Genomic DNA, 24,443 nt, shown 5'->3' with positions numbered 1-24,443 from the left:
AGTCTTGGTGTGGGGTGGCATTTCTTTGGGGGGGCCGCACAGCCCTCCATATGCTCGCCAGAGGTAGCCTGACTGCCATTAGGTACCGAGATGAGATCCTCAGACCCCTTGTGAGACCATATGCTGGTGCGGTTGGCCCTGGGTTCCTCCTAATGCAAGACAATGCTAGACCTCATGTGGCTGGAGTGTGTCAGCAGTTCCTGCAAGAGGAAGGCATTGATGCTATGGACTATGCCCATTCTCCAGACTTGAATCCAATTGAGCACATCTGGGACATCATGTCTCGCTCCATCGACCAACGCCAACCAACGTCCACAGACTGTCCAGGAGTTGGCGGATGCTTTAGTCCAGGTCTGGGAGGAGATCCCTCAGGAGACCATCCGCCACCTCATCAGGAGCATGCCCAGGCATTGTAGGGAGGTCATACAGACACGTGGAGGCCACACACTACTGAGACTAATTTTGACTTGTTTTAAGGATATTACATCAGAGTTGGATCAGCATGTAGTGTGGCTTTCTACTTTAATTTTGAGTGTGACTCCAAATCCAGACCTCCATGGGTTGATAAATTTGATTTCCATTGATAATTTTTGTGTGATTTTGTTGTCAGCACATTCAACTATATAAAGAAAAAAGTATTTATTAAGAATATTTCATTAATTCAGATCTAGGATGTGTTATTTTAGTGTTCCCTTTATTTTTTTGAGCAGTGTATATAATGTGCACACACTACCATTCAAAAGTTTGGGGTCACTTAGAAATGTCCTTGTTTTTGATAGAAAAGCAAAAAATGTTGTCCATTAAAATAACATAAAACTGGTCAGAAATACAGTGTAGACATTGTTAATGTTGTAAATGACTATTGTAGCTGGAAACGGCTGATTTAAAAAAAAAACATTTAAAAAATTACATAGACTTAGAGGCCCATTACCAGCAACCATCACTCCTGTGTTCCAATGGCACATTGTGCTAGCTCATCCAAGTTTATCATTTTAAATGCTAATTGATCATTAGAAAACCCTTTTGCAATTATGTTAGCACAGTTGAAATCTGATGTTCTGATTAAAGAAGCAATAAAACTGGCCTTCTTTAGACTAGTTGAGTATCTGGAGCATCAGCATTTGTTGGTTTGATTACAGGCTCAAAATGGCCAGAAACAAAGAACTTTCTTCTGAAACTTGACAGTCTATTCTTGTTCTGTGAAATTAAGGCTCTTCCATGTGATAAATTGCCAAGAAACTGAAGATCTCATACAACGCTGTGTACTACCCCTTCACAGAACAGCGCAAACTGTCTCCAACCAGAATAGAAAGAGGAGTGGGAGGCCCCAGTGCACAACTGAGCAAGAGGACAAGTGCATTAGTGTCTAGTTTGAGAAACAGATGCCTCACAAGTCCTCAACTGGCAGCTTCATTAAATAGTACCCGCAAAACACCAGTCTCAACGTCAACAGTGAAGAGGCGACTCCGGTATGCTGGCCTTCTAGGCAGAGTTGCAAAGAAAAGCCAAATCTCAGACTGGCCAATAGAAGAACACAGACACTGGACAGAGGAATTCTGCCTAGAATGCCAGCATCCCGTAGTCGCCTCTTCACTGTTGACATTGAGACTGGTGTTTTGCGGGTTTGTTTCACTTTAAAATCATTGGTTTGTGTTTGACATACACTTTTTAAAGTGAAAAATCTGTCAGCATCACTCTGTTAATGTGGAATTGCCCTACAGTTCGGCTCAGTCCCACATCTTGTGTTATCACTCATTTGGCTAAATTGTCCTTAGTTGCCCTACTTTTGTTTACCTTTTTACCAATGTATATGGATTGTACAACAATTTTAAGTTGAGACTTTGACTCTTTTTTTAAGAAGATCTTCTCTTCTGAGGGAGGTGACGTGGCCACAAACAGTTCCTGGGACACCTCTGGCGAACAGCCAGAGGGTGGTCAAGACATCTGATGCAACTTCATCTTTAGTGTGTCAGCTCTGGCACACATGGGAGCTAAAGGTATGGCACTGAACTCTTAAGTCATGTATGATTAAACATACGTGCATGCTCATTTATGTGTTTCTTAAAGTGGCAATCAGGAGTTGAAACAACAAAGTACACTCCCCGCCCCTGTTTCGGTAAAAACCTGAGGGATGGGGCTGGAGAAATTGAACCACTCAAATTCATAGACAGAGCTAAGGATGCAGGACTGACCATAGCACCTACTAAAACTCCATAGGATGAGACAACCCAAGGTTCCTTGCCTCAGACCTAGTCCAATGGGTTTTGAGAAGGATGCAAGTAGAGCGGAAGCGAGGAGCTGAACAGAGATTAATTGGGACAGAGCTCATGTCATTGTTTTTCGGTGGAAGCTTAAATTAAGTGATAAATGTATCATTCAATTTATCTTTGCTCTGGCTTGCTGATAATATCTGATCTGATGAGACTTCCTTTGTGATTTATAATGTAGCTTAGTGTACAGTGTATGTGGATCTGTGGAAATTCTGCATACGTTTTTTGTTTGTGCTAATTGTCTGTAAATTCTGTTTGTGACAGCACCATTTTACAGAGTCAAATTCCTGTACATGCAAATGTATTTGGTGAAGAAAGCTGATTTTGACATATTAACCTGAGTTTAGCTGGTTTATCATGTCAGTTTACATTATATTATTTTTGCACTGGATATGTACTGTATGAACTGTAGCAGGTTCTTTCTTTCATGTCGTCACATAATAAAAATTCCCTGTGTGTGTGTGCGTGCGTCCGTCCTTGGGCTTAATACCCTAAATATTGGTTCCTGCCTGCAGTTATTGGACTCTTTTTGGTGTTTGCTAAAGCTGACTGTCTGCTTTTCGTTTTACAGAGAAACGTTCCTGGCTAACAACTAATGACCTAGCTAACTTTAGCAAGTAGATTCCTCTCAACTCAAGGTATAGTATACCTATTCAAATTTCCCAAATGATTTGGTTATTAAGCTGCTGGGTTTCCCAAGTCGTTTGGCGCTATCTTACTCAAGCATTATACAAGCATCCGCCTTTAAGCCCCCCATCCACCTGAAATCCTAACCACAAGGTTCCAAGACTTCAGAGAGAACGAATTGAGAGCGAAAACTTGACATTGACAAGTGACTTGCTGGTGGACAATTGAATGTGTTCAAATAAGTGTTTTACACGTTTCTTTGCTTACAGTTCTATGTGTACTGTTTAAGACTTTTTTTAAAAATTTGTGACAATTATGTTCTTCTCACTCAAAATTATTCTTGCAAGCTCTCAAGTACAATTTTCACTCTCGACTGGCCTGTGCGCTCACAGGACCCGCCCAATGCTCGCTCGACCACATTACTTCTGTCTCTACTCACGGTTTGCTCATGCAATAGAGCCCCACATTGGAGGTGTCATAATACCCACAAAACCTAGGTCAAGCAGGGAAATGGTTCCAATCATTTCCCCACCATATATTTTTCACATAGGGGATTTTAGAAACACTTAAAATAAGGGTGTTTTATGTACTGTAGGCTTACCCAGGTGTGACGTTTTGATAACCATGCAAATCTCTCTCACTCAAATGTTATAAATATATTTGCCTCTATTTACTCTCAAACTCGAAAATGTTAATTAGCATCAAAGTAATAAAAAAAAACATGCGAGACTACAAATCCCTGCAGGCTCCTGCACATCATCTCTAGCTGACACATTTGCTAACAGGTATTGTGTCAATTTAAAACTTGCACAAGACAGTTCCCAGAATTGTTTATTTAAAGAAATGTTGCCAATTTATTCATTACTACATTTAGCTAACATTAGATAGTTAATCCAGAGGATTTCTTAACTTTGCCTCTATTCGGCAGTCTTGTCCAGATCATCATGGCATTTGTAGTTCTTTATGATAGCTACATTGTCACAGACCGGCCGTTGCCTGGAATGTATTGAATGAAACTCAGGATCATGTTGTATCTTGCGAAAAGTAAAGGGAGATTTAATGTATATTCTTACATCCCTCAGGCTGAAAATAACAAACAAATCATAGTACAGATGGCAATACAGAAGGGCTCTCCCTTCTGAACTGAGTAGACTTGTAGCCCCACCCCATAGCGCCCAAATAAAATACACTTCCCCTCTGTCACAGGTGCAAATCTGTGATCAGAGATAGAGGGAACATAAAGAGAACACAATGATAATACAACAAAATGACATCACATACTCTCATTCACACAACTAGTTAAGATTAAGAATAATAATGAAAATATCATAAATGTAAATTGATGAAATATGGATTATGATACTGACCAGTATATCAAAAGATAAATACAAACACATACACACTTCCACTCTCTCATACTTCACCCTCCCATCTAGACAGATACAGTAGTAGGAACTCTGTGAAGGCCTCCTTTTGAACATTTTAGCAGCTAATTAGCATTTCATTTTGGGGGGTAAATACAGGTGAATACAGTGCCTTGCGAAAGTATTCGGCCCCCTTGAACTTTGCGACCTTTTGCCACATTTCAGGCTTCAAACATAAAGATATATTTTGCACGCCCAATTTTTCAGTTTTAAATTTGTTAAAAAGGTTTGAAATATCCAATAAATGTCATTCCACTTCATGATTGTGTCCCACTTGTTGTTGATTCTTCACAAAAAAATACAGTTTTATATCTTTATGTTTGAAACCTGAAATGTGGCAAAAGGTCGCAAAGTTCAAGGGGGCCGAATACTTTCGCAAGGCACTGTATATTGATAAAAGTTCCCTTGTCCTAGAGAGTTTTACACGGTTATCAAAACATCATGCCAGTGTAAGCGTACTCGAAACACAGCCCTTCTTTTAAGTGTTTCTAAAATCTCCCCTGGGATAAATGAATGGTGGAAAAATGATTTGAACCATTTCCCTGCTTGACCACTAGATTAATGGGTACTAAACTCAGCAAAATAAATAAACGTCCCTTTTCAGGACGAAAAATCTAAATAACTTCACAGATCTTCATTATAAAGGGTTTAAACACTGTTTTCCATGCTTGTTCAGACAACAGGCCTGTTGTAAGGCAGGTTCTCACCAGACATCACCGGCAACAACGTCCCCTATGGGCACAAACCCACCGTTGCTGGATCAGACAGGACTGGCAAAAAGTGCTCTTCACTGACAAGTCGTGGTTTTGTCTCACCAGGGGTGAGCGTTTATTGTCGAAGGAATGACCGTTACTCCGAGGCCTGTACTCTGGAGCGAGATTGATTTGGAGGTGGAGGGTCCATCATGGTCTGGGGAGGTGTGCTACAGCATCATCAGGCTGAGCTTGTTGTCATTGCAGGCAATCCCAACGCTGTGCGTTACAGGGAAGATATCCTCCTCCCTCATGTGGTACCCTTCCTGCAGGCTCATCCTGACATGACCCTCCAGCATGACACATCACGGCAAGAACTGGCAAATCTGGTGCAGTCTATGAGGAGGAGATGCACTGCAGTACTTAATGCAGCTGGTGGCCACACCAGATACTGACTGTTACTTTTGATTTTGACCCCACCTTTGTTCAGGGACACATTATTCAATTTCTGTTAGTCACATCTGTGGAACTTGTTCAGTTTATGTCTCAGTTGTTGAATCTTGTTATGTTCATACAAATATTTACACATGTTAAGTTTGCTGAAAATAAACACAGTTGACAGTGAGAGGACTTTCCTTTTTTTGCTGAGTTTATGACTCATACAGTGGTCCTCTGTGATGTTTCATCTTGCTTGCAAGCAACATCATGAGAACAATGTCTGGATCTTCCTCTTCTACAATGGTGGATGAGTCTAGATCTTCCTCTTCTGCCATGGTGGATGAGCTTCCTTTTCTGGTAAATACAGGGCCGTCTCTCTTTCCCACTATGCATCTCTCTTTCCCACTATTACGTTCTTTAGTGGCCGGGGGGCCTGGAACTTCATCGTCTGCCATGGTAGATGAGTCTGGATCTTTCTCTTCTGCCATAGTGGATGTGTTTGGATCTTCCTGTTCTGACATGGTGGATGAGCTACCTTTTTCTAACGGAATTTGGCAGCTGAAGGCCCTTGTTTTGTCACTGGGTTTCCGGTATGGCCGGCTGAAAGACAAAAAAACGTTACTTTTACTAGCTAGCTAGGTTGATTACTAAAATGTTAACATCGATATTTAAATACCATAACCCACAGACTTGACTATAGTAACGATACAATAGACTGTGCTTTGGTCTATCTGCAAATCTAAAATCCTACTATGTGGATGAGACATTTCTGCTGGAATGGAGGAATTATCTGGAATGCTCAACTAGATGATCAGGACAGTCTAGGGTACTATTTGCCCGAAGAGGTGAAGTATTGTGATGAGCTATAAGGCTGTACTTGTGATTCTAATTCTCAAGAGGAAAGTTAAAACCCTCAGCTGTGAGGTCAAAGAAAAGGAGTGACATGTAGGGATGGAACAAAACGATTTTGGGCACTAGCCAGCAGACCACAAATTCTACCAGCCCAGGTAACATTCAGGTCCTAAATCTGTGGCATGCGATGTTTGCAAATGTAAAATGTCACTGCTATCAGAGGCTAGTTTGGCATATTTTCTACTAGCCATGTCACTGCTGTGTCAGGCTAGTTTGGCATATTTTCTACTAGCCATGTCACTGCTGTGTCAGGCTAGTTGGGCATATTTTCTACTAGTCATTTCAAATCAAACTTTATTGATCACATGCACGTGGTTAGCAGATGTTAGTGTGAGTGTAGCGAAATGTTTGTGCTTCTAGTTCCGACCATGCAGTAATATCTAACAAGTAATCTAACAATTTCACAACAACTACCTTTTACACACAAGTGTAAAGGAATAAATAAGAATATGCACATATAAATGATGAGCGATGGCCAAACGGCATAGGCAAGATGCAGTAGATGGTGTGCTTGTTTCAGGCTAGTTTGGCACCTTGTCTACTAGCCCATTTTGAAAAGTACTTGCCTCAGGCTAGCTTGATTTCCATCCCTGCTGACATTTCTAACTGACTTCACAGGTAATTTGATTAGTCATGTACAACAGATGCACTCATGGAACAAAACCATTTCTGTGTTTTGTATGGGGATAACATTGAGCCCATAAGTCCTTTGTGGGCTAGCTAGTCAACTTTAGCTAATGTAGTTAACTAGCCAACCAAGGTGGCTAACTAGCTAGCCCACCAGGCAAAATTTAGATAGCTAGATAGTTAACAGTAGCTCACCTTTCGTGTAGTCAGACTTTTTTTTTGGTGACATGTTACTTAACCAACTATCCTTGCTATGGTGCCGGCCTAATGTGAGCTAGCAAGTCTGACTGCACAAACGGTGAGTTAATGTTAACTAGCTAACGTTAACTAAATATCCCTTCCCTGATGGGCTAATGCTAGCTAGCATGTCATCACATGAAAAAGTATGACTACACAAACCATGAGCTAACGTTAACTAGCTGGCTAGCTTAAAGACGTCAATAAAAAAAGTTCACAACAGTCATTATGCTAGTCTATGCTGGTGTTCTTTTTACATGTAAGGAAGGTAACGTGTGTTGTAAACAGCTACAGTCGGTGGTTATCTAGCAAATTATTTTTTGAAGATAAGCTTGAAATGGGCATGGTCGAATTGACTCAGCAACCAAAAACACATTGAACCTACTTTGTAGTATACCCCTCTCTCTGGCCAGTGGCCACAACCGAGGTCAGGGTTCCCCAATTTACGGCCTGTGGGTGGTTTTATTTGTCCCCCTAAGTTTTCTGAGCAAAAAAAGTATAATTGTCGGACATAAGACTATAAAAACACCAGGAAATCAGCTCCAAGTTATTTTTATTTAAGAAATCTGTTCCCAAGTATTCCCACACATAATAGAGAGATACACGTGATCGTATACAAATGTAAGCAAGATTTGAAATTATGATGTTTTAGTCAAATATTGTATCTGTTTGGGCTTCTTGTGGTGAATTTGAAGTCTACAAATTATTTGTAATTGTGTTCTGGTCCCTCAACAAAAAAAATCAGCCGGTGGCTGAATCTATTTGATGACCCCTGACCTTTTATTTATTTTACTGTAATTGTGTTCTGGTCCCTCAACAACAACAAATAATTAGCCAGCAGCTGAATCTATTTGATGATCTCTGACCTTTTATTTATTTTACTAGGCAAGTCAGTTGAGAACAAATTCTTATTCTACAAACAGTGGGTTAACTGTCTTGTTCAGGAGAAGAACAACAGATTTTCACTTTGTTCAGCTCAGGGATTTGATCTCAAAACCTTTTCGTTATAAGTCCAACACTCTAACCACTAGGCTACCTGCCACCCTAGGTTGAAGATACCAAGAAAGTGCAGCATATCATGAATAAACATGGAGTGGGGCCTTCTGTAAGATCTGGTGAAGGAAAAGATGATGGATAAGAAAAAAAGGAGAAACAATGAATATGTTTGAGTGAATATGGAATGGAGGATCGCACAGAACTTTTGGAAAAGTTTGAGGAGGAAATGGAACATGACGAGAGTGAGGATGAATTAAATGTGGTGGCAGGTGCAGTGATGACTGCTGAAAAGAAGTTGAGTGTAGAGGGAAGCAGTGAGGTGAGGAAGGTGGGCATCAAGTGCAAAAACAGGGATACGATCTCCAGTAGTTCAGTGATGGCACTTGTTGAGAGTCAGGGTGAAGTACCTACGGCGAGGCCAAGGATGATAAGGATGATTTTGTCCCAGTGGGAGTGAGATTTGTAGAGAGAATGATTCCTTGCCTTTTGATTGATCCATATGTGGTGTAAGGTTAGGTGGAGGAGAGGTTGGGGACTGTTGAGTTGGTGAAGTAACTCAGAGTGGACTTGTGATGATTTATTGTGTTTCCTCCCAGAGGGAGCGGGCACTCCGTATTGTGAGATTAGGTACAAGAATTGTGATGTGAATTCTCTCCGGTGCAGGGTGATAACGGGGGTGGCATTAAGTGTTGAGGAGGAGCAGTTGAAATTGAAGATTCACAGTGTTTGTAACACCTGCTGTTTGGTGAGATGTCGATCCGGTGGGGAAATGGAGAAGACATTATCTGTCATGCTGAGTCGTCACCAGATAAGGTCAAGGTAGTCAGTTATACCCTGAGAGCTTATGTTCCGAAAAATATTGCAGCAGTATGTAGAAGGGAGATGCCTAGATGTGAGAAGTGTGCAGGAGGGCATGAGACTACGGAATGTGTGGTATCGGTGGAGAAAGTTGTGTGTGTTCGTTTTGGGGGTGATCATGGGGCTGGAGATTGGAGGTGTCTGGTGAGAGAGGCAGATTGACGTTGCCAGTGTTAGAGTAGTATAGAATTCCTGTGAGTAAGCAGAGATGAAGCGAGACTGATGGGAAGTATACATTATGTGCTTCAGTAAAGTGGGCTTTTTAACATTCATAGACATGGTTGTGAATTGTACTGCAGAAATGGATGGCTCGAAAGTCACAGAAAATAGAGGTTGTGGTGGCAGCGGCCGATAATTATTTTTTATTAAACCTTTATTTAACGAGGCAAGTCAGTTTAGAACAAATTCTTATTTACAATGATGGCCTACCAAAAGGCAAAAGGCCTCCTGTGGGGATGGGGGCTGGGATTAAAAATAAAAATAAATAAAATATAGGACAAACAGGAATTACTTGGGATTGGAAGGATTTACTGCAGAACAGTTGTAAGGGGTGTTGAGAGGTAGTGAGTGATATGCCCTCTCAGACCGTTGGTCTGGAGTAGGACTAGTCATAGTTAAATATTGGAATGGGTGGTGTGTTTTTTAGAGAGAGGGCAATTTTCATTTTATTTATTAGTTATTATTGTATCAAAGAATATAACGTAGGTAGTCTCTGAATGGCCTCACACACTAGTACAGTACGCACCTAAAAATTGGATGCGATCCGCCAATCAAATCTCAAAGACGAAGATATCAAGTATTTTTTTCTTCCTAGGCCACAACACATCTGACCCACAGTTTTTGCCTGCCCTCTACTGGACAAAAAAAGTAATAACACCGGTAGTTGCGTCTGATGAGCGGATGCTGCGACGTCACGGTTTTGGTCAGCGCGGCAAGTCTAGTAAGAACTTTCGCTGCTAAAAAAAAGAAGGTAATTTTTTTCGACATGCTTTATTGTCTCAAGATGCCTCCGTACATTCTTCTTATTGCAAGTGTTGGTCTTTCTGTTCACAAATTTTAAATAGTGAAAAGTAATTCGCTGTTGGTCTCTAAGCTAACGTTAGCTTTCGAAGTTTGCTTGCTAGCTAGCTACCAGTAACGTTAGCTTGTTAGACATTATCTGGTCATTGCTGTTGATAAATCACACATGCCCGTGTAGTCCAAATCGATACTGTGCTTTTGCAATGTTTCCAAATGAATAGCTAGCTTCTAGGTTACAATATACAGTGTACAAAACATTTTAAGAACACCTCCCTAGTATTGAGTTTGCCCTCACCGAAAAGCCTCAATTTGTTGACTCTACAAGGTGTCGAAAGAGTTCTACAGGGATGCTGGCCCAGGTTGACTCCAATGCTTCCCACGGTTGTGTCAATATGTCCTTTGGGTGGTAGGCCATTCTTAATACACACGGAAAACTGTTGAGCGTGAGAAACCCAGCAGCGTTGCATTTCTTGACACAAGCCGGAGTGCATGGCAGCTACTAACATAATCCATTCTAAGGTACTAAGAATATATGTTGTCTTGCCCGTTCAACGTCTGAATGAAACACATACGCAATCCATGTCTCAATTGTATGAAGTTTTAACTTTTTGGCCAACCCGACCAAATTCACATAGGAAGGTGAGTTCTATGTGTTTTTTTTTTTATTTTTAATTGAAGGTAAGTCTACGAAACGGTAGGTGTGTTCGCTATTTGCGTTCTTTTTTTCTCTCTTTTTTTACACCAACCTTAAACAGCAGAAAATACAATATTTTAGGTTATGGAAAATATATTTCACAGCTGTTTGGATTGTACAATGATAATCTACACTATGCAAAACAAGTTGTATTTGTCACATGCGCCGAATACAACCTTACAGTGAAACGCTTACTTACAAGACATTGCAGTTAACACTTATTTTTCTTAAGTGAAAAATAATGCCTTTGGAAAGTATTCAGACCCCTTGACTTTTTCCACATTGCTAGGTTACAGCCTTATTTTAAAATTGATTAAATTGATGAAAAAAACAATCTACACACAAATACCCTGTAATGACAAAGCAAAAACAGGTTTTTACAAATGTATTAAAATTATTCAGGCCCTTTACTCAGTAATTTGTTGAAGCACCTTTGGCAGTGATTACAGCCTTAAGTGTTCTTGGGTAGGACACTACAAGCTTGGCACACTTGCATTTGGGGAGTTTCTTGCATTCTTCTCTGCAGATCCTCTCAAGCTCTGTCAGGTTGGATGGGGAACGTGGCTGCACAGCTATTTTCAGGTCTCTCCAAAGAGATGCTCGATCAGGTTCAAGTCCGGGCTCTGGCTGGGTCACTCAAGGACATTCAGAGACTTGTCCTGAAGCCAGTCCTGTTGTGTATTGGCTGTGTGCTTAGGGCCGTTGGAAGGTGAACCTTCGCTCCAGTCTGAGGTCATGAGCAGGTTTTCATCAAGGATCTCTCTGTACTTTGCTCTGTTCATCTTTGCCTCGCTACTGACTAGTCTTCCAGTCACTGCCTTGAAAAACATCCCACAGCATGATGCTGCCACCACCATGTGTCACCATAGGGATGGTGCTTGGTTTCCTCCATACATGACGGTTGGCATTCAGGCCAAAGATGATCACGTTTCTCATGGTCTGAGTGTCTTTAGGTGCCTTTTGGCAAACTCCAAGTGGGCTGTCATGTCCCTTTTACTGAAGAGTGTCATCCTTTGGGCCACTCTACTATAAAGGCTTGATTGGTGGAGCGCTGTAGAGATGGTTGTCCTTCTGGAAGGTTCTCATCTCCACAGAGGAACCCTTCCCCAGATCTGTGCCTCAACACAATCCTGTCTCGAGCACTACGGACAAGTACTTCAACCTCATGGCCTGGTTTTTGCTCTGACATGCACTGTAAACTGTGGGACCTTATATAGACGTGTGTGCCTTTCCAAATCATGTCCAATCTTTTGGCTTTACCATAATTGGACCCCAATGAAAGGGTACAAACATTTTGAAGGATGATCAATGGAAACAACATGCACCTGAGCTCAATTCTGTCTCATAGCAAAGGGTCTGAATACTTCTGTAAATAAGGTATTTCTGTTTTAAAAAAAATACATTTTCGACAATGTTTGAACCTGTTTTTACTTTGTCATTATGGGGTATTGTGTGTAGATTCCTGAGCTTCTTTTTTTTTGTTAATTTCATAATTTTTTTGTACGTTATTCTTTCATCCATTTTAGAGGAAGGCTGTAACGAAATAAAGTGGAAAAGGGCAAGGGGTCTGAATACTTACTGAAGGCACTGTACATGCTTGTTTTGTCACATTGAAATTAGACACTAGAATTTTAGGAAATGGCGGAGCGATTTCTGCATAGTGCAGCTTTCAACTGTCTCCTCTCCATCATCTACACTGATTGAAGTGGACATCAATAAGGGGTCATAGCTTTCTCCTGGTCAGTCTGTCATGGAAAGGAAAGGGCAGGTGTTCTTAATGTTTTGTACACTGGGTGGAGCTAAACACCGCAGGATAGGTTAGATAGCGAACGTTCAACAAAGATTTGACCCAAACTGTAAGTGGGGTCACACGAGACTAGGGGGTGTTTTCACGAGCCAATTACATGCTTGTTTGCTCATTCGGTAATTAAATTACTTTTGCAATTAGAAGTTGGCATCTGCTGAGAATGCTCATTTAAGCTCTTGTTCCCCAGCTGAACCCAATAAAGGTGCAAAGATGTCCAGAATTGAGAAGATGAGCATCCTCGGTGTGAGGAGCTTTGGAGTAGAAGACAAAGACAAACAAGTCATATCATTCTTTAATCCCTTGACTGTGTTAGTGGGACCCAATGGTGCTGGTAAAACGGTAGGTTGCATGAGATTTATACAACTTGTATGCTGCCCTGCAACAAAAAAAAGTTAGTATTACATTCATTGACATTACCATAGAAAGGGATCATTAGCCGATAAATGCAAAACCTTATCACACTTCTTGATGGGATAGTGGGTGCGAGATGCAACAGTATTGCATGATTTTGACCTAGCCTGCTTCCATTGGTTGGTGTGCATTACAGACAGTTAGCTATGCTGGGTGATTCAAGGACTTATTTTAATCCTCTTTTTTTTCCTCCTCTGGCCACAGACTATCATTGAGTGTCTGAAGTATGTAACAGCTGGTGAATTTCCCCCAGGAAGCAAAGGGAATACATTTGTTCATGATCCAAAGGTGAGGACCTCTGTCTGTCTTGGTTGGCATTGCAAGTGAGTTTGTTTATACATCAATGCAAAACAGAGAAATATGAATGTTTGTCAACATTATTCATAACAAAGGCCTGGAGGTTTTTTCTCGTCAGCGAAAACCCAGGACTTGTTTTTATAGCATCCTCCGTGGCATACACAGTTCCTAGGCCCTGGTTGTCATGCATAAGATGTACCTAATATTGCCTTTGGTGTGTTAGGATGCTCATGAGACTGACGTGCGAGCTCAGATCCGACTGCAGTTCACCGATCTAAATGGAGAGAAGGTGGCAGTTCAAAGGTCCATGCAGGCAACACAGAAGGGCAAGAAGACTGAGTTCAGAAGTCTGGAGGGGGTCATCACCAGGATCAAGTGAGTTTAAGTGTTACTCTACCTTAACCACAGAATATGTTCAAGAGAAGTGGTAGGCACTATATTGTACACAGGACCGGCCCACCCATTTGGCAGGTGCCTAGGGTCGAAAGTTGACGAGGGGGACATTTTTCGAGCTAAGTTGATTGACACACCTCCAACACAACGCAACACATAATTCTCTCCGAAAACATATACACATTATATGGACTAGGGATATACATTTTTGTCAATTTTGCCGCCGACTAATTGACCCCCATTAACCCGTCAAACGGTAAAAAAAGTCTTTACAGTAAAATGACGTGACCAACAACATACTATCAGAGATCTGTATATAATGACGAGATGCTTATATTTCCGCCCTAGCAATGTAAGTCTTCCCAAGGCGGGAAGGCAGGTGACAAGCTTAGGCCCAAAATAAGCCCATAGAAACGCATTGGGCTTATTTCGGACTCTTGCTTCGCCTCTGATACTATGCATGCATACAAGGACCGGACATTTTTTGTTAAGAGCTTAATAGAAACAATAGCAAGCCTATCGTCTTAGTCAAAAGGATATAGCCTATTATTGAACATGCAACTACTGTAATGAAGCAACTAATAAAATGCAATTAGTGGAAAACACAGTTCTAAACAGCGTACCTAATATAAGCAGTTCCATATGTGACTGAGATGAACATCTGTTAGAAACTTAGTGGGGTAATCCAATAGCAACAACAATGATGGATTTCTAATATGACTAGGATTGTGCTTTTGGCTTCTGGACAATGGAATAAAGTTGATTTGAAACCAATAGAACAGGAGAGAATTGCTGGTTAATGGCATGAGGAAGTCTATAACATAATTTCCTCGTTTCTATGGATGGATTTGGCAATGCAAGACACTCCTCATTATTTGAAGTAAAACGTTGAGGTTTCAAACAATTTTACTGCCTCAAGCTCCCATTGCAAAGTGGTGGGGGACGTGCTGATTGTCAGAGGTAGACAGGCTATTGCCTATGCACCCAAGTGGGTGGCACACACTAATTACGAGTTGAGGTATAGAAATAGCTCCTTTTTAATCGTGGCCAGCAAAGTTTTTAACACGTGATTGCATTTAGAATTATTTGTTGCGCAATAACTGGGCTTTCAAAATCAGGTTTCATTCCAGTACATGCTTTTTGAGGAGCTACTTTCACACTGTCTGACAGGTGATAGGATATTCCGCTCCTCAAACTAGGCTCTGTATGCTGTGTGATAAATAACATGCATGACAACAAATACACACGCCTCAAATAAATGCCACTCAATTATGCCAATTAATCTATAGCCCGATCAGCATGACCGGTCAAATTTATTTTCGGTATTGACATCCCTATTATGGGCTATTTAGGTGAGCTCCTTTGCTGTCCCATGATAAGCTGTGCCCGCTGAAGTCAGAGTCGCAAAATATTTTAGTGTCCATGCCCAGAGCGCCTCTCCAGTGTGCTGTTGTCGAGTCCTCTAACATAAATCTTTATTTAAAAAAAAAAATTATCATTTTAGGCATTTAGTAGATGCTCTTATCCACAGCGACTTAGAGGAGACATTAGGGTTAAGTGCCTTTCTCAAGGGCACATCAACATATATTTCACCTAGTCGGCTCAGGTATTCGAATCGGCAACCCTTAGATTATTGGCCCAACACTCTTAATAACCGCTAGGGTACCTGCCACACCTAAACTATGCTTGTTCTCTATTTTTACATTGACATTTTTGTCATTTAGCAGACGTTCTTATCCAGAGCGACATACACTAGTGAGTTCATACATTTTCTTACTTTTTTCGTACTGGTCCCCCATAGGAATCGAGCCCACAACCCTGACATTGCAAGAGCCATGCGTTACCAGCTGAGCCACACGGGACTCTATATCTAAAGTCATGTAGCCTACAGGCTACTACTCTTTATTATGTGGTTTTTCTGTAGCCTATAGACAGACTGGAGAGCATATTTATGACAATGTTATGAGACAGACAAAGATGGTAAAATTGAAGTTTTTTTTTTAAGTGCCCAATAATTATTTCCATGATTCCAACAATTTCCCCCAAGTGTTTTGATCAATTTCGCAAGTCAAATCACAATATTTAGTTTTTTTTTGCTCATATCATGCAGCCCTACATGTTGATGTCAGGACTCTGTCCAGTCAAGTTCTTCCACACCGATCTCGAAAACCATTTCTGTATGAACCTCACTTTGTGCACGGGGGCATTGTCATGCTGAAACAGGAAAGGGCCTTTCCCAAACTGTTGTCACAGAGTAGGAAGCACATAATCATCTAGAATGTTGTTGTATGCTGTAGTGTTAAGATTTCCGTTCACTGGAATTGTAACAGTGTAACAGTATAGCTTCGTCCCTCTCCTCGCTCCTCCCTGGGCTCGAACCAGCAACATAACGACAACAGCCACCACATCGAAGCAGCATTACCCATGCAGAGCAAGGGAAACAACCACCCCAAGGCTCAGAGCGAGTGAAGTTTGAAACGCTATTAGAGCGCGCTAACTAGCCAGCCATTTCACTTCGGTCACACCAGCCTCATCTGAGGAGTCGATAGGTTTGAAGTCATAAACAGCGCAATGCTTGACGCACAACAAAGAGCTGCTGGCATAACGCACGAAATTGCTGTTTTAATGAATGTTTAAGCGCCTGCTTCTGCCTATCACCGCTCAGTCAGATACTTAGATGCTTGTATGCTCAGTCAGATTATATGCAACACAGGACACGCTAGGTAATATCAACCATGTGTAGTTAACTAGTGATTATGATTGTTTTTTATAAGAAGTTTAATGCTAGCTAGCAACTTACCTTGGCTTACTGCATTTGCGTAACAGGCAGTCAGTCTCCTTGTGGAGTGCAACGAAAGAGAAGCAGGTCGTTATTGCTTTGGACTAGTTAACTGTAAGGTTGCAAGATTGGATCCCCCGAACTGAGAAGGTGAAAATCTGTCTTTCTACCCCTGAACGAGGCAGTTAACCCACCGTTCCTAGGCCGTCATTGAAACGGCCTAGGCCTGTTCTTAACTGACTTGCCTAGTTAAATAAAGGTGTTTTTTTTTTAACCGGTAAATCAGTGCCCAAAAATACAGATTTCCGATTATTATGAAACTTGAAATCGGCCCTAATTAATCGGCCATTCCTCTAAACCTCTAATCTGCACGCACAGTGAGACAAATACTTTTTGGAAGATGGCCTGGTGTCAAGAAGGGCAGCAAAAGAAGCCACTTCTCTCCAGGAAAAACATCAGGACACATCAGTACTGATATTCTGCAGAAGTTACAGGGATTGGACTGCTGAGGCCTGAGGTAGTCATTTTCTCTGATGAATCCCCTTTCCGATTGTTTGGGGCATCCGGAAAAAAGCTTGTCCGGAGAAGACAAGGTGAGTGCTACCATCAGTCCTGTGTCATGCCAACAGTAAAGCATCCTGAGACCATTCATGTGTGGGGTTTCTTCTCAGCCAAGGGAGTGGGCTCACTCACAATTTTGCCTAAGAACACAGCCATGAATAAAGAATGGTACCAACACATCCTCCGAGAGCAACTTCTCCCAACCATCCAGGAACAGTTTGGTGACGAATGCCTTTTCCAGCATGGTGGAGCACCTTGCCATAAGGCAAAAGTGATAACTAAGTGGCTCGGGGAACAAACATCGATATTTTGGGTCCATGGCCAGGAAACTCCCCAGACCTTAATCTCATTGAGAATTTGTGGTCAAGAGGCGGGAGGACAAACAAAACCCCACAAAATCTGACAAACTCCAAGCATTGATTATGCAAGAAAGGGCTGCCATCAGTCAGGTTGTGGCCCAAAAGTTAATTGACAGCATGCCAGGGCGGATTGCAGAGGTCTTGAAAAAGAAGGGTCAACACTGCAAATATTAACTCTTTGCATCAACTTCATGTAATTGTCAAAAGTATTTGACACTTATGAAATGCTTGTAATTATACTTCAGTATTCCATAGTAACATCTGACAAAAATATCTAAAGACACTGAAGCAGCAAACTTTGGAAATTAATATTTGTCCTTAACTTTTGGCCACGACTGTACATGATTCCATATGTGTTATTTCATAGTTTTGATGTCTTCACTATTATTCTACAATGTGAAAAATAAAGATAAACCCTTGAATGAGTAGGTGTGTCAACTTTTGACTGGTACTGTATAGTGATGCACCAATATGACATTTTTGGTCGATTCCGATTATAAATAAATAAAATAAAGCCAATACCGATATTTACAATGTTAGTTGCCTTTTTAAGCATTCTAGAACAGTTAAATAGTTAAAACACACACATGGACGCAGCGGTCTAAGGCACTGCGTCTGTGCAAGAGGCGTCACTACAGTCACTGGTTCGAATCCAGGCTGTATCACAGCCGGCCGGGTTTGGGAGTCCCATAGTGCGGCACACAATTGGCCCAGTGTTGTCCGGGCCGTCATTGTAAGTATGAATTTGTTCTTAACTGACATGCCTAGTTAAATAAAGGTTACACACACCCTGGCCAAAAAGTAATTTTGTTGGCATTGACGTATGTCCCCATTAACAGAAACATAATCAAAACCTATTTATTTCACTTATTTCCTGTGCTGTTTGTTACGTTGTTCATTTGTTCAGTCGTTTCATTCTCAACCAGGATTTCTATGGAATGCTGTTTGGGTCGTTGTGTGTGAGAAAAGATACATGACACTTGTTTCAGTAGCTAGCTAACTATCGCTAGGTATCATCTAAAATAACCCTAATTTATAAGACAGTTTTGTGATTAATGGTGGTCGGACCATCTATGTAAAGCTAGCAACAATAAGAACTAGCCACAATAGTAGACTTTGTGGTTAGCCTTCAAAATAGAAGTATGACATAATTGTACTATTTGTATTCATTTGCATTACTGTAAATTACACACTTATTTTGAAGGCAAACTGCAAATTCCACTATTGTGCCTAATCCTTATTGTGGCTAGCTTCACAACTCAACCTGGTGCGGTCGAGCCTCACTAGCCAGATTAAACTAGCTGGCTGCTTATAAAGTTAGCTTTGGGCAACAGGGTTAAGTTGCTGACTAGCTATTTATTTTCATGAACAGAAGTTCAATTTCAATAGGCGAACAACAAGTGGCAAACTAGCTAATACTTCATCACAAGGATTCCTGAATCATTGCTAAGAATAATGAAAATGACTGCAGTTTCTACTGGCCAATGTTTTCAGGCTGTTTGTATTGGTGCTAGCTAGATACCAAGCTAAAGCAAGCTACCCCAGAAGTTGTGGTTGAACAAATTATGCTTTATTGCCAACGCTCTATTGTAAACGCATCGTTCATGGCCGGTGTTTGCTTGTTTGCAGACTTTTCTGTACAGCTTTGACAGTGCTACTGTCTTTTTTTGACATGCAAAGACCCAAATGGTGTTCCATAGTATGTATGTTGTGGCGCTAATAGTAGTGACGCTATTACTGTGAAAAAATGGCACACTTGGTAGTGTGTACTGGTGCTCGACCAGTCAGCGAAAGCCAACATCACCCACGATAGAGAACAGTTGATTGTCAAGGGCAATGAATTCCATTATCTTGGCTTTAATGGATTTCGCCTTTGAGTTGTCTCGCTGAAATGATTACTCTTTCAAATGACTGCTCGATCCACACAGCAGACATTGTGAGCTAGTTTAGGAATGCTGTGTTGCACATATATAGTGCGAAATTTTACATGGCGTCATTACATCATACGTTATATAGGTATGCACGTCAGCTTTGAAATCGGTTTTGCACATCAGGGCGTCATACTAGACATTGGCATTTTTATCTAATATCGGCCGATTCCGATATGTTCACCGATATATCGTGCATCCATAGTACTCTATATACGCTACCGTTCAAAAGTTTGGGGTCACTTAGAAATGTCCATTTTTTTTAAAAAGAAAAGCACACTGATGTACTTGTCTTTTACTCAGTTGTGCACCGGGGCCTCCCACTCTTTCTATTCTGGTTAGAGACCGTTTGCGCTGTTCTGTGAAGGAAGTAGTCCAGTGTTGTATGAGATCTTCAGTTTCTTGGCAATTTCTCGCATTGAATAGCCTTCATTTCTCAGAACAACAATAGACTGACGGAGTTTCAGAAGAAAGTTCAGTTTTATTGCTTCTTTAAATCGCCACAACGGTTTTCAGCTAAGCTAACATAATTGCAAAAGGGTTTTCTAATGACCAATTAGCCTTTTAAAATTATAAACTTGGATTAGCTAACACAACGTGCCATTGGAACACAGGAGTGATGGTTGCTGATAATGGGCCTCTGTACGCATATGTAGATATCCTGTTAAAATCAGCCATTTCTAGCTACAATAGTAATATACAACATAAACAATGTCTAAACTGTATTTCTGATCATTTTGTTATTTTAATGGACAAAAAATGTGCCTTTCTTTTAAAAAACAGGATATTTCTAAGTTACCCCAAACTTTTGAATGCATGTGTGTTTTTGAATGCACTGGACCTTTTTTAAACGTTGATGCTTTCCCAGGCATGGAGAGAAGGTGAGCCTGAGCTCCAAATGTGCAGAGCTGGACAGAGAGATGATCTCAGCCCTGGGTGTGTCCAAAGCTGTCCTCGACCATGTCATCTTTTGTCACCAAGAGGAGTCCAACTGGCCACTGGGAGAAGGGAAGCCCCTCAAGAACAAATTTGATGCTATCTTCTCAGCCACAAGGTAGTCTTAGAGTAGTGTTGTTCAGAGTCACACTTCTGCCCATTTTATTGGAACTTAGCTGTCTTTTCTGTGGTTAGTATTGCTTAACTCACAACAGCATGTTGTTAACTACTGCTGCTCTCTGTTCATCATATATGCATAGTCACTTTAACCATATCTACATGTACATACTACCTCAAATCAACCTGACTATCCGGTGTCTGTATGTAGCCTCACTACATTTTATAGCCTCGCTACTGTATATAGCCTGTAATTGGGAATGTACTTTATGGAATTGAGAGGAATTTGAATTAAATGGAATTTATAGCGAGAGGTAATTTAATTAGATTAGAATTTGTGGAATTAACTCCAACCCTGATGGATATAAAGGATTTAGCTGTGAACCAACAATTTTCCCTCCCTCCCCTTGTCAGGTACATCAAGGTGCTGGAGACGCTGAGGCAGCTGAGGCTCAAGCAGTCTAACGAGGTGAAAGAGTGCCAGGTGGAGCTGAAGTTCCTGAAGCTGAACAAGGAGAAAGCCCTCGAGATCAGGGAGCTGCTTGCCAGCAAGGAGACCCAGCTGGCCTCCTCCAAAGATGCCGTACAGAAGATAGAGGGCCAGATCGAACCCCTGGAGGTGTGACCTCATTCCATAGATAATTAGTTCTAGACAAGATGAATGGTTTACATCTGCTTATGTTCGTGTTTTATGGAGCGTTATTTAGAAGCCAATTTAGATGCTAAACAAATTGTTTTTGTCCTGTCTAATAGTAGCCTACTTTGAGTAACTCCATTTTAAATGTAGGCATGCAATGGAAAAAGTCTAGATTTATACCGCTTTTTAAGTATTTCTACCTGTTTTATTTCAGAACCGACTGGTTGACATTGATGAGAATCTGGGAAAAGTGATGAAACTCGACAACGACATCAAGGCTTTAGACAGCAGGAAGAAGCAGATGGAGGAAGACAACCAGGAACTGGAGGAGAAAATGGAGCAGGTGTGACACGCATTTCACCAGAACACTATTCCATTCTCATCAATGGGGAACACCTTTATAAGTGTGTTTGTGAGCCCAACACCTGCTAACAAAGAACCAATTGTCCATTTTGAGAAGAGCTTAATTAGCGTATAGCACATATGTCAGAGTCAAGGCCCGCGGGCCACATCCGGCCCGCAAGAAGGTTTTTTACGGCCCCTGGGATGATCTTGATTTATTATTAGAACCGGCCCGCAGCAAGCCGGCAGCCCGCAGATCTTTTACACGCACCAATACTACATTTCCCACAATGCAAAGGTGACGCACCGAGCAGTAGGCTGCTTCATTTCAATATTTATTGGCACAGCAGTCGTCAGCATCACAGTAAAATTAACTTTCAGATACCCATCAAAAATGGCAAAACGGAAGGTGGATACTGAGAACCGGGGGTTTCAAACAAGGTGGGAGTCGGAGTATATGTTCACGAAGGTAGCTGGAAAACCTGTGTGTCTTCTGTGTGGAGAAAGTGTGGCGGTACTGAAAGAGTATAATCTGAGACGACATTATGAAACGAAACACGCGGACAAAAACAAGAATATGGACATGGAACAAAGGCTACAAAAGGCAGAGGAATTAAAACGAGGCCTCAAATCTCGACAGGCTCTGTTCAAAAAAGCCAAATCACAAGGCCAGGCTGCTGTCAAGGCCAGTTTTATTTTGGCAGAAGAGATCGCTAAATCAGCCCGGCCATTTACGGAGGGGGATTTCATCAAAAACTGCATGATTAAAGTTTGTGACGAAGTTTGCCCAGAAAAAAGGCAACTCTTTTTAAATGTGAGTCTGAGCAGAAACACCATTGCCGAGAGAGTAGACCAGTTGTCCATCAATCTAAAAGAGCAGCTTGTGAAAAAGGGAAAAGATTTTATTGCATATTCCTTGGCTGTGGATGAGAGCACCGACATTTCTGACATTGCCCAGTTGTCAATTTTCATCCGCGGAGTGGACTCCAACCTAAGCGTGACAGAGGAGTTTTTGGCTTTACGTCCTATGCATGGCACAACTACGGGGCATGATTTGTATGAAGAGGTGTCAAGATGTGTAAATGAGATGGAGCTGCCTTGGGAAAAACTTGTGGGTTTGACAACCGACGGAGCACCTGCGATGTGTGGACACAGGAGCGGACTGGTGGCGAAGATACGGGAAAAGATGCAAGAGGAAAACGCGACAGGTGAGCTGACAGCTTATCATTGTATCATACACCAGGAAGCGTTGTGCGGTAAAGCCTTGAAAATGGAGCATGTAATGAGCATCATCACGCGCACAGTTAACTTTATCAGAGCCAAAGGTTTGAATCACCGCCAGTTCAAGGCATTTCTGACGGAGTTAGAAACGGAGCATGGTGATTTGCCTTATCACACAGAGGTGCGATGGCTAAGCCAGGGAAAGGTGCTTCAAAGATGTTTCGAGCTTCGTGAGGAGATTTGTCTGTTCTTGGACAGCAAAGGGAAAGACACAACACAACTCCGAGACGAAATGTTTCTGTGTGAAATGGCTTTTCTGTGTGACATTACGAGTCATCTGAATGCAATAAACTTGCAGCTGCAGGGTCGGGATCGTGTCATCTCTGATATGTACAGTACAGTGAAGGCATTTAAAACCAAACTGACTCTGTGGGAGACGCAGATGCGGAAAGAAAATTTGAGCCACTTTCCCAGCTGCCAGACCATGAAAGAGAAGCTCTCTACCAGTGCGTTCCCGAGCACACAGTTGGCTGATAAAATAGGTATGCTTGCCGCTGACTTTCGACGCCGATTTGCTGACTTTGAAGCACAAAAAAGCAGGTTGGAACTGCTCGGTAACCCATTTGCTGTTGACGTGGAAAGCTCACCACCAAACCTCCAAATGGAGTTGATTGACCTCCAATGCAATGATGCACTGAGGGCAAAATATGCGGCAGTGGGTGCTGCGGAGTTCGCCCGTTTCCTCCCCGGCACAATGCCCCAGCTGCGCATCCAGGCTGCTCAAACGTTGTCTATGTTTGGCAGCACATACCTGTGTGAACAACTGTTTTCTTTGATGAACCTGAACAAAACATCACACAGAAGTCGACTTACTGCTGAACACCTCCACTCAATTCTGAGGATTTCTTCAGCTCAGAGCCTTACCCCGAACATTGATGAACTTGTGGAAAAGATGGGACACCACCAAGTATCACCCTCAACCTCAAACAAGTGAACATTACTGTGCAATCACATATTTAGAGTTTTTACTCAGTTCAAGTTTAAAAGTTAAAATTTAATATTTGTTTTCACTGCATGTTACTTCTCCTTAAACAAAGTGTTGTTTTTGATTAATAGATTTTTGCACTTTATTTTTTTGTATTTCAATCCAATTATATTTTAAAAATATTTCAGTTGAGTGGATGATAGAAAATTGCTATTATTGTTTTTTCTTTGAAGTAAATTTAGCCCACTTTTGCTAAAATAGAAAATATAGTCTACTGATGGTGCCTTGAATACCGGTTTCTTTCATTTAATGTTCATGTTATGGGGATATTTATATAAAGGAAATTTGTCTTTTGTGTCTGTTGAAAATTAAAGATTACTGACAGAGCCATAAGAAAATATTGCTTTATTTATCTGATCATATTGTAATATATTTGTTAGGTTTTCAGTAGGTTCAATTAGGTTCACTAGACTATATGCGTCATTTAAAAATGTTTCAATGAACATTCGAACAGTCCGGCCCTCGTCTTGTAGCTGATTTTTTTATTTGGCCCTCCGTCCATTTGACTTTGACACCCCTGGCGTATAGGAAAAGCACTATAATCTCAATGCTATTAGATAACGAATTGGACTCTGCAGCTTTAAATTTACAGATGACAAGTCAGTACAGATCTTTATTCAGACAATATCTTGTAACATTTTGGAACTCTCTCCCTTTCATGCATCTTTCCTTCATCCTTAATGGTTGTGTCTGTCATGTCCAAGACCTGTTCCAATCCATCTGTGTGGCCTGTGTAACTAAAGCCCTGTTGTGTGGCTGCGTGGCCGAACTCAGGTGTTCCAGGGCTCAGATGAGCAGCTGCAGGAGATGTACCA

The 24,443-nt window shown here is 41.4% G+C and overlaps 1 protein-coding gene across 2 annotated transcripts in view; it reads left to right on the top strand.

Annotated features, from left to right (window-relative positions):
* The first annotated feature begins 9,913 nt into the window (after window positions 1-9,913).
* The window catches only part of rad50 (RAD50 homolog, double strand break repair protein), a 50,692-nt gene continuing 36,162 nt past the window's right edge, over window positions 9,914-24,443 (top strand). The window contains exons 1-8 of one of the 2 annotated variants that reach the window (XM_036937789.1): window positions 9,914-10,051; window positions 12,790-12,941; window positions 13,218-13,301; window positions 13,534-13,685; window positions 20,199-20,384; window positions 20,798-21,002; window positions 21,235-21,363; window positions 24,403-24,443. The exon at window positions 24,403-24,443 is cut by the window's right edge and continues 125 nt beyond it. In XM_036937789.1, the coding sequence (XP_036793684.1) occupies window positions 12,813-12,941; window positions 13,218-13,301; window positions 13,534-13,685; window positions 20,199-20,384; window positions 20,798-21,002; window positions 21,235-21,363; window positions 24,403-24,443 (926 nt within the window). In that variant the 5' untranslated portion in view covers window positions 9,914-10,051; window positions 12,790-12,812. Of the gene's footprint in view, window positions 10,052-10,601; window positions 10,621-12,789; window positions 12,942-13,217; window positions 13,302-13,533; window positions 13,686-20,198; window positions 20,385-20,797; window positions 21,003-21,234; window positions 21,364-24,402 lie in introns of those variants that run through there. The other variant, XM_036937790.1, reaches the window with a different exon arrangement.

The sequence above is a fragment of the Oncorhynchus mykiss genome, chromosome 12, assembly GCF_013265735.2.
Source record: "Oncorhynchus mykiss isolate Arlee chromosome 12, USDA_OmykA_1.1, whole genome shotgun sequence".
NCBI lineage: Eukaryota > Metazoa > Chordata > Actinopteri > Salmoniformes > Salmonidae > Oncorhynchus > Oncorhynchus mykiss.
Note: the sequence above shows the minus strand (reverse complement) of the source record. Positions and strands in the feature narration are given on the sequence as shown.